Source organism: Bactrocera tryoni, chromosome 3 (genome assembly GCF_016617805.1).
Source record: "Bactrocera tryoni isolate S06 chromosome 3, CSIRO_BtryS06_freeze2, whole genome shotgun sequence".
Lineage (NCBI taxonomy): Eukaryota > Metazoa > Arthropoda > Insecta > Diptera > Tephritidae > Bactrocera > Bactrocera tryoni.
The window spans coordinates 27693338-27704849 of NC_052501.1; the positions used below are offsets into that span (position 1 = coordinate 27693338).

Here is an 11512-nt window from a genome sequence, read left to right on the forward strand (position 1 = left end):
CTTCTCCACTTGGTCCTTCTAACGGAGTGGAGGTCTTCCTCTTCCTCTGCCTCCCCCGGCGGGTACTGCGTCGAATACTTTCAGAGCTGGAGTGTTTTCATCCATCCGGACAACATGACCTAGCCAGCGTAGCCGCTGCCTTTTAATTCGCTGAACTATATATCTCGTACAGCTCATCGTTCCATCGAATGGGATATTCGCCGTGGCCAATGCGCAAAGCACCATAACTCGTAACGTCGACTCATCGGTTGCTGTCATCGCCCAAGCCTCTGCGCCGTATAGCAGGACGGGAATTATGAGCGACTTATAGAGTTTAGCTTTTGTTCGTCGAGAGAGGCGTCTAGCGGATTAAAATCGATACCAAACTGAATTGGAAAATTAACATTGAAAATTTAATATATAAAACGTGTATGGCTTATTACAGCTGCAAAATAATACTTAGCAGGAACTGAAGCCTTAAACCAAATATAGTTATGTGGATGTATACGGAAGTCTTCAGCCCAATCCCGACATTCGGTGCACTGGTTTGGAGGTCATGATTGCTGACTCACTATAATATCAGGAAACTAAACTTAATACAAAGAGCAGCCAATGCAGGCGTTATGGAGCTTTTAAGCCATGCCCGATTGATGCGATCGATATACTCTTGCATCAGCTACCCATAAACGTGTTTACACGGAAAGTAACAGGAAGCTCTGCTATAAGAGTAAAGGAATTAGTTGGTTGGAACAGAAGCGATTATGGACAATGCGCCATCCTGAGCTAACTAAACATAAGTATGTAAATCAAACCATATTCTCCCAAGGTTATATGTATTTCAATAAGCACTTAGTTAGGATACTCTTTAGATGTTTAGTAAGAGAGGATGATACAACTTCTATCTACACCGTCGTGTCCAAAATGAACCCAATCTTCAGCGCCTTCCAGGCCACGCAACTCTTGAAAGCTGTGAAAAAACACTTAAGGTTGACTTGGTGATACAATAATCTGCATAACCAAAAATTTAATCGGTTTCAGGCTCTTCAAACCTTAAGGCTTATATATAAATCTGAGTTCAATACAAAATATAAGAATTGTCTTGTGGTTTTTAGAACAGTTGGAACATGTTTTTGGAGTGACAAATGAATATTATGCGCATATCAATATTTATTTTTTTAAAGAGTGAAGATTTCTAGGTGCTAAGGATTCTCAAAAAAATATATTATTTTTCTTAAACAAACAAGCTATACACATATTTTATATGATATTCAATAGCTTCTTCTTTCTATAACAAGAATTGCCAAGTTTTTGCTTCTCGTCAAATTTGTGGTGTCCGTCCTCACATTATTGACAAATATTGTTATTGGGACTTCATAAAGGCTGATGAATTTCATGTGAAGCTCTTACATTTAAGAATTGTCCTCAGTGGCTCCTGATGTTCGCAATTAAGCTCAAATGAATCAACTTTATTTCAAGCTTCATGAACACCTCGAACTAATCGTGGCTTATTGACCTACAATAATAAAGAGAGATATAATTCGAGGTTCGAGGTTCCTAACTTTTTTAAAGAATATACATAGAAACTTTAATGAGTAATGTTTATTATCATTCGAAAGAACATTATTTGACATTTATTTTTTGAAGATTATCTCTTTCAGATTCAGATTTCTCTCAGATGGTCCTTCTGTTTAGTCCAATTTTCGATGACTCGTTCGAGAATTTCGACTGGTAATTGGCGAATGACACTCGTGAGGTTTTGCACCAAGGTCTAAATCGATGCAGGATAGTTCGCGCAGACTTTAGACTTTACATATCCCTACAGAAAAAAGTCTAACGGTGTGATATCAAACAATCTCGGTGGCCAATCGACCGGCCCAAAACGTGAAATAATCTGCTCATCAAAGTGTTATCTCAATAAATCCATTGATTGATGCGTTTTGTGAGAAGTGGTGGTGGCGTCATGTTGAAACCAAATGTCACCGAGATCAAAAGCTTCAATTTCAGGCATCAAATCGTCGGTTATGATGTCGTGATCACGGTCGCCATTGACGCTTGTGTGCTCACCGGCATCATTTTTGAAGATATATGGACCGATGATGCCACCGGCCCACAAAACAAACCAAATCGTTGTTTTTTCTGGATGAAATGGCAGCTCTTGAATCTCTTCATATTACCCTTCGCCCTAAATTCGGCAATTTTGCTTGTTTACATACCCATTGAGCCAGAAATGGGTCGCATCGATGACCAAAATTTGGCTCAAAAACGAAGAATCTTCTTTGAACTTTTCAAGAGCTCATAGAGCGGAGCGATATCACTTGTGAAGGTCGAGCGGCTTCAGTTCTTGCACAAGCCGTATTTTATATGCATTCCATTTAAGATCTCGACGTAAAATACGTCAAGTCGTTCCATACGTCAGTCCAAGTTGTTGCGAACGACGCCGAATCAATTCTCCACGGCGTTTGTTAACACTCTGAGCTACATCTGCTATATTTCCTTCGCTGCGTGGTCTATTCGGTCTTTTCCATGATGTAATGCCAAGCAATACTGAACAAAAATAACTTGACAGCTTGACATGACTCACGCGTAATGTGTCAAAAAGAGGCTATTGGAAAAGTAGCTCTACTTGAATCACCCGTTATTAAAAGAATGAAGTAGAAGTGTTCTAAATAAAGCTTGGCATCGTTTTCAAAAAAAGGTAGTAGACCAGTTTCGTGAATAATAATATTTTAATTGGCTTAACAAAAATTAAATTTTATGAGTTTAGAAAATGGTCATAATTTTGGGCTAAAATCCAAAATATAAATTTATTAATTTGTGAATCTAATAAATATTGTTTATTGCTTATTGTGTGAATACCGGATTTCAGGGTTGATGCACGCCGCTCGCTTCAGACCTCCTTGCTTGTAGCATTTTTTGCCTTTTTTTTTGGTTGAAACCTATTCGACTGATTAGCAATTAGATGAGGATTTATTAAAGAATTCATGTACATTTAATTACAAAAGTAGATGTACGAGATCAGAAACACGTATCTTTGAATGTATGTAAATAAATAATTACTTTTTTGGAGTACAAACGACTTTGCAAAACACTTGAAAACGAAACGCAAAATAATTAAATATTATTTATTGAAAGCGGGATATTATATTATATATATTACGAGAGAAGTGTGATAGGTCAGTGATATTTTTAAAGAACGAACTTTTTCCATCAATAATGTGAACGGGTGCAAACTCAACCAAATTGTGTAACAATTTTGTCCTTTTTGACCTTTTTAATGATGTCCTTCGAATTTTGGATTCTGAGCAATTTCTTTTTGACCTTTGACCTCTTTATTGATGTCCTTCGAATGTTGGATTCTGAGCAATTTTTGGTCGTCAGTCAATTTGTGCGGAGCAAACCGTGCACACACCTTTCTTAAGCCCAAATATTCGGTCAAAATGCGATAAATCGATATCTTGGAGATGTGCAATTCCATTTCCATGAATTTCAATCATGATTTCCGCTGATTTTTGCTGAATCCACGCACAGTTTCGATGGAATTTCCGGTGATCACGGATTTTGATTAGCCCACATGTTGATCGTCATTTATGTCGCACCAATAACACAAAAATACTAACACTTAAAACGCAATAACTTCACTTCCACTCCATGAAATGTCATGAAATTCTCACCAGTCCTGTTTACTTTGGAAGGCCCCTTGTACTTATGCCAATGGCTTTTCCATTTCTCTTCAGTTCACTTTTCATAAACAGTTTTTGGGATGGCCCTCAGTTTCTTCAGCGAATTTCGTTTTACCACATCTCTACGATCGACTGAAAACGGATTCCACGCAGCGGCAATTTCATTTTTAAGAACAAGAAAAAATCACGGCCAAATCTAGTGAATACGGTGGCTAATCGATGGCGTTCATTGCGGTTTTGGCTTCGAATTCGTTCACAATCGTGGCTCGATGCGATGGTGCATTATTATCGTGTATAATCCATGAACTGTCCTTCCAAAATTCCGGCCGTTTTCGACGGATGTTCTCACTCAAAAGCCACAATATGGCCAACTAGAACTTCTTATTGACCGTCTGCCCTTCCGGAACAAACTCATGATACACCAAACCACGAATTTCCAAAAACAAAAAAACAATGAGCATCACGCTGATTTTTGAGCGGCTTTGGCATGGTTTCTTTGGTTTCGGCTCGTTTTTTTCCTTTCACTCCCATAGTTATAGATAGGCGAACATGGCAAAATTGACTCAGCTCGTCACCTTGTTCAATAAGAGAGTAGAACCCACTATCCTGTCTTACGTGGTACACATAAGTTGTTGCTTACCCGTAAGACTACCAATATCAGCAATATTTCTTTATTATATGTATCTTTTTAATTTACAACGACTCATCAAACTCTCCACGTAAAAACAAAAATAATATAGTCGTAAACTCTACCACCAAATACCCAAATCACTGAATAACTCTTCTGACGTCGGCAACTCATAATCCTCATTCACCCAATCCGAGTTCTCACCCGACTTATTCTGTTGATTACCATACTCCTTTTTATAGCCAACTTTACGTAAATCATCCTCATCTTCTTCTTCATCATCCTCTACCGCCTCCAATGTACTACGTCTTACCATGCGGATTTTAGCTAAACCCTGCTCACTGGGCAGAACTTCAAGCAATTCATTAAGTCCACTGATATCGACTCCATTCGACTGCGTTCGCTCATCTGCGGCAGCTGTCGCGGTTTCCTCGGCAGTCCCTTCTTCTGCACTAGCAATGCGTTGTATGCGTTCCAATATGGAGAGTATATGGCGTCTAAATCGATTATAATCGAAATTTTCATGCGTCACATTGGTTTCGATAGCATTTATGCCCTCGCTATTCTTCACACGATTCAGGGGACCATAATGATAGAGCATATCGATGCCGGGTGACATTGATTCCTCCCAACTCTTACAAAGAAAAACGGTGACAAAGAAAGTACGAAAGGATTTTTAGGTTAAGATATTATAGTATATCCAGATTAACTTACCAGCTCCGTCCAATCCTCGATCGGCGTACAAAGTACAGAGCAAATAACATTCACTAATTTCTCCTCCATGCGTAGGGCGCCAATGAGTGAGGTGGCCACGGAAATTGCGCAAGTGAGATCACAACGTTGTCTGGAAAGAGGAGAAACGAAGGATGTAAAGAAAAAAGACTTTCGAAGAAGGATTTCGGACCATTGTTCTAAATATATTTACAATCGCGATCATTGGAATAAAATTGGTTGGATTCGTAAGTCCGAGAACGGCGCTAAAGATTGTAAAAGGAAACCTGCCAATCAAGCATAATTCTGAAAATTATTCTGAAACCTCTGAGTACCAATGTAGTCTACCATTTAAATCTGAAATTAGGTCAATACCGGAAAAAAGCGTACTCTTTTTTTATAAAACAAAGACAAAGCTTATCTTCATTGAGTGGGCAGAATGAATAAATGGGAGCCGAGCCAGCTTTCCGTGTTTCATATCACTACTAAAATATCATTGAATGCGATCCAATCTAAAGATAAGGTATTGCTTAGCTCGGGCTACTACCGGGGACACAGCTGGCGGATAGTGGACGACCTAAGCTAAGTAGGTTAGCTGCGAATAGTAATACGTAGGCCTGACCAATAACTGCAGGAAAGTAGTGTAAATAAGCATCGAGAACCCCCAACGGGATTGCTCCGATGGAGAACCTACCCACGAGTCGGAGGCAACAAAGCGACGAGGGAACAATACAGCGGTCAGCACCAAACGTGCACAGAAGTCGACAGATACCCTGACGAGGCGCCCATCAGAATCGAGGCCAGTAAGATTCTGATTATGGTGAACTGGAAACCCGAAACGAAGTAGTTTGACAAAGGGCTGGTGACTCCAATATTCTATCACCTCAGTAGGTAAGAGTGACATCGTACCGAAATGGCTTGCAGCATAATATTGTTCTCATTTCCGTCCTGGTAGATCTTCAAATACGTTCAATGTACGCCGCCATAATTTCTTTGGTCGTATAGGTTCAGTTGAGACGAGCTCCGGATTCATGCATTGAACCCGGCTCTGAACATAAACTCCCATATGGACTTGTGTCAACCCATGCGTGGCCTTTCTGCTTGCATAAATAGCCACAGGGTTCATAAAGAGCAACTGTTACAACGTATAACGTACGGAGATAGCGGCTGGAAGCGGAGGCCAATTAGAATAAAATGAATACACTGCAACAACAGCAGAAAGAACTACGAAATAAAGATGACCAAGAGGAGGAATACGGGACCGTTTTCCATAGAAGTAATAGGATACTTAGATTCTCTACATTCACCAATTTTCCGATCTTCTGTAAAACAGATCCTTTCTGTACTCACATCTTTTCCAACTTTCGTATTTCCATTAGCTTATCACCTTCCGCAATCAAGTGATCGTAGTTCTCCTCTATTTGCATGACCAAGGTTTCTTTCGACTCATCTTCAGGCTGATCTTGCAGCTTACGTTGCAGAGTCTTAAATTGCTGCAAAAGTTTATCCAGCTCCAGCTGTAAATAGGAAAAGTAGGGTGGAAAGTCACAAAGCCATATAAAGAAAACTTTAGAAGAGCTTGAGGTACGTTTTACGGACACTTAAAACTATTCGTTGAGATTTACCGTTTGCTTGCGTATATTCTCTTGTGTCTCACGATGCAGATCAATTTTACTTAAAATTGCATGAATGGGCAACACTGGATTGGCCATGAGTGTTTTCACCTTGGAATTTATGGCATTTTTGACGCGCTTTCCTTTCGAAGGTATAGAGTCTTGAGCATGCTCTAAAGCTACTCGCATTATACGTTCCAATATCATTGGCAATGCTTCCAAAGTATCTGATTGTATTCTGTTAGATAAAGAGAGTAAGCAAGGAATAAATATGTAGACCTTAAAGATTCAGCGAGCATATTCACCTTATACGGTTTGAGTTCTTCGCTAGAACAATAGTCACAATTTCCTCGCATTTCTCGTCACCAGGGCAGAGCAGAAGCAGACCCAACGCATGCGAATCGCTTTCCGAGGTCACGAATTCAGGAAAGAATGTAGATAATTTGGGTGTCAACGAATTCGACATAATATTGTAAGTTAGTTTTATGCCAGCGGACTTCTGTGGCTGGCGCGTTTTATAGAACATGCTCAACGGTAAATAGGCGGACTGCTGCAAGACGCGTGGTATACCCTGAGGTAGAGAGGGTTAAAGTTTAAAATTAAATATACACTTACAACCAAAACTGTTACTCACTTTGACGCTAATGAACGAAACGACCACGTCTACACGCGCCGTATGCACATGCAATAGATCGTCCACATAGAACTCCAATTCCAATGTCTCCACCCGATCGGCCGTCATGTCCACATATGTAAGCGTATCCTGGCTACAACGTACACCCTCAGCTGTGTTGAAAACAACTTGTAACTCAGCCAAATCGATCTTGCATCTCAACTTTAGTATGCCCGTACAGGCGGGCAGCTCCTTAACTGCTACATGCGCTGGTACATCCAGTAGCAGTACGTCTGCATCTTCACTAGTCTCCGTGTTGATGGTGAACTGTACGCGCACATCTTCAGCGGCACGTTTGTCTATATCTTCCAGGTCTGTCACATCGACCGCCGCTTTGATTTCCTCCTCCAACTGTTGCAGCTCCTTATGCGCCTCGGTAAAGCTCAGATCTTCCATATTGACCGATGGCACCTTGAAGACAAATGGTTCGGAGCCGAGATAGCCAATACGCAATTGACCTGTGGCACCGAGTGCCACAATACCGCCAGGTAATCCATACAAATTGGAACGTTGTATTGCGACGGGTGGGTCGTCTTTGTATTGAGCAGCCCAAATGATGTTAGCACCCTCGTAAATGAAGAGTTTTCCCGTGTCGGAAGCGATAGCGGTTATTAGACGTGCACCGGGCTCTTTGAAGCGAAAGGAATTAACATAATATATAAAATAAATATTAATATTTTTTTAGGACTGAGTGTTTAGATATTGTTAGTAGTTCAATCCTACGAAAAGGTCGTAATGTCAATAAGGTACTTTAATAAAAATTGTAGCCTATCTATGTAGACATGCATAACAGGTCAATTGGAAAGTCCCCGGTTCCCTTCAAGGTTGATAAACTGATTATAGCGATCCTCTCATTATTTTCGATACCATTTTTGCAGTACAATATGTCTAGAACCCAGTTTCACCGATCACTTCTTCTTTCGACGAAAATAGTATAAAACATAGTCGCTGGGGGTCCGATCTACAGAATACGGTGGATGCGGAACCAATTCGAAGTCCAATTAATCGATTTTTACCATCGTTTTCACTGAGTTGTTCTTCAAAAGCATTTTCAATGATTTCGTTCTTCAAACGGTGCAATAACGTTATGTCGTTATCGCTATTGATGGTCCTTCTTTTTTCAAGGTAATCAATCAAAATTATTTCATCCACATCTCAAAATACAGACGCCATAACCTTGCCAGCCGACTATTGCGTCTTTTCACGCTTTGGAGTGGGTTCAGCATGTGCAGTAAATACAGATGACTGGCAGCTCCCTGTTTGAAGGCAAGCTAAAGTGTGAACACGATTCGTTTGAGAACTGCCGTGTAAAAAAAAAACCTCCAATGAAAAGGACACAACAGCTTCGGATGACAGACTCCCCTTTTGATAAAGTCCACTGCAAATGTATTAAGGATTACGATTTCAGTTCATGCACCTGGAACGCTCGGTCGCTCAATTGGGAAGGAGTCGCTGCCCATCTGTCCAAGAAGTGCGATGGACGAGATAAGGAATGAAACGAGCAGATCAATGATGGCAAAATCGTGCTTGACCAGAAAGTATATTTGGCACAACGGTCGGTAAATTCAGCATCCATGATGAAACATGCCCAAATGGGTTGAGATTGATCGACTTCGCGGGGGCCCGAAATATGGTTATTTGTTATTTGTAGTACTAGATTCCGCTGCCACATATCAACGCAAAACTCGGGTTTATTACGCTTCAACAACTCCAGACAGTGCTCCGAATCAACTCGTCGTTGTTTTTGGTGAAAAGTGAGCTCGTGCGGCACCCACTTTACACAGAGCTTTCTGATAGCCAAATATTGATGAATGATAAGATGACATGTTCAGTTGATATCTTTGGAGTGATTGCTATCTCGAACAACTTCATTTTACGAACTTCCAAAATTCTCTTGTGGCTGTTTTGTGTTCTCATCTGTATATAGATATAAGTATTTAACGAGATCACACTTTTCAGAATTGGACGAAGAGGTGGTACAATGAAACTTCTTCTCTGGCCCTTGCCGTATTGAAAGTCCACTGACAGCCAACTCTTTCTGAAGATCTTCTGGAGAATGTTTCGGTCACTACATGAGCAAGGAAGGCACAAGCTCTAGCTAAATATATTCCCACGAATAAATCCGTAATATGTTAACAATTTAACGACAATATCTGCTATTTGACAGGTGACATAAGAGAAAACTATGACTCTATAGATGATACACTTCATTAGAGTCTTAAAATCTCTCTCAGCAGCAGAGAGCTTTCTCATAATTATTTATACTGTCCAGCTCTATTATTGATATATTTTCTTAGCAACAAAAAGTCTATAACAACTTCTTTCTTTGTACACTTTGAGTTGTAGTTTAGGTCAGAGTACCATATAACTTTTAAAATGTCCGACAGAACTCTTAAGCACATATTCTCTTGTCCAGGCAGTTGAGTATATTTGGCTGAGCGCTAAAACCAGCAACCTGTTACCTCATGTATACATATGTATACTCTGAACTGGGAGTGCATTCCTGAGCTAAGAATCATCTACTGAAGTTTTATACATACTAAATTATTCTAAGGTAGATAGACTACCACGCAAATCAGCTACAATTTTCTCCACTATTTCAACCCCTACATATTTACGATTGTCCCTGCAAAAGTAAAATCATTTTCAAAATAATATATTACCCCAGTAATAGCCGACGACAAACGAGTAAAAGCAACTTGGTGTATAATCCAACTTCAGTATGAAGTCTACAAGACCATCATCAGTTAGAGAAATAAAATTGCGCTCGCCCAAAACCATAATCGAAGCGGAGTTGCTTTTAAATTAGAAAAATAAAATTACAATATTATATACTTAGTAATAGAGCGCCGTTACAATTACTTACGACTTCGCCTGTACCACACACATATCCACAATACCCTCACCAATACACACCGACCACGACGGCTTGAACTCGGCACGATTGAGCGAGGAGTGGGAAAGATCTTGATAGCTGTGGAATGAGATTTGAAAAAAAAATAAATGCAAAAACTTATCTCAAACACTATATACAGTTATACTAACGTAAAGCACTCTAAATTCCAACCGGCTGTAAAACGAAAGAAACTGTCGGTGCGTTCACAATAGACCACCGGTACTGGCAACGCACGATTGCCCGGCAATTGACACTCATACAAAATGCCATCCTGTTCGTGAAAGGTCAATGTGCCATCCAAGTGTGTAATGCAGAAGAACTCACGTCCTTTGACACGTCCAAACGAGCCTTTCGTTAAAGCTAAAGCGCCACGCTTCAGCTTATAGTCGGCTAAGGATTGTAGACGCAATTGCGCGCCATGTTCAGCAACGCCACCAATCGCGTTTAGCTTGTATATGACTACCGAACGTGGATGCAGCACGGCCAGTTGATTCTGCTTCTCATCGGCCATTTGACCACTGTTTAGATAAGAGAACGCATAAAGATTCAAAAATTCAAGCATCTGTTCAATGTGACGACACTCACCCACTGAAACGTCCCGCATATATGCCCAATATGGGCTGCTTTAAGTTCACCTCCAACAACAAATCGGTCGGCCGAAAGGCATTGCCATCTTCGATGCGTCGATTTTGTTCCAGACGCGGATTGAAAATGCTCAAATTGCCGCTATGCGAACCGACCACCACATAATCCTTTTCACTGTCATCGAGTCCGAAGCGGGCGCACAGCAAACTGGCCACGTCGTAGTTCTCCTCCAGATCGGAGCACTGTGTGTGCCACCAGTTGCAAACGTTGAAGAGCGACATGATGTTCTTGACTGGTTTTGCATAACGCGTTGTGAACTGTCACAGCTGTCCGAGTGGATGTGCTGAGCTTGTGAAAATTGCCTGGCATTTGTTGATTTGTTTACGTCGTCGTAGGTGTGTTGCTATGGCAAACTGACGTCAGCTGTTGGAGTTAACAGCGACCGGCATTTATGTGCTGGTCTGGTTTAGGGGGTGATGTGTCGTATGCAATATAAGAAGAAACATTTCATGAATATACGTATGTAGTTCATTTTTAATTTCTTTGTCGAAATGCTCTTTAAATAAATTACGAAGAAAGTTTGTAAATAAGCCTCTTAGAATCAGATATCTTCTCAGAAGCGTCCCTCGGCGAAAGGTATGCAGAAGTATGACCATAGTCTTGATGGCTTAAGATAGATAACACGTTCGCTGTGTTTCTTGTGGCGCCGTCCTGTTGGAAACACATATTGTCCTGATCCATATCATC

General features: G+C 40.6%; 1 protein-coding gene across 1 annotated transcript; it reads right to left on the bottom strand.

The window, feature by feature from the left end:
* Positions 1-4302: 4302 nt before the first annotated feature.
* Positions 4303-11257, bottom strand: LOC120772030 (protein PTHB1). The gene is made up of 10 exons (XM_040100400.1): positions 10766-11257; positions 10330-10698; positions 10151-10258; positions 9948-10081; positions 7246-7913; positions 6917-7182; positions 6624-6849; positions 6349-6515; positions 5002-5131; positions 4303-4921 (listed from the first exon to the last, which is right to left on the bottom strand). Exons 1-10 carry the CDS (start codon positions 11044-11046, stop codon positions 4409-4411), a joined length of 2862 nt encoding a protein of 953 aa, XP_039956334.1. The 5' UTR covers positions 11047-11257; the 3' UTR covers positions 4303-4408.
* Between the last annotated feature and the right edge of the window lie 255 nt (positions 11258-11512).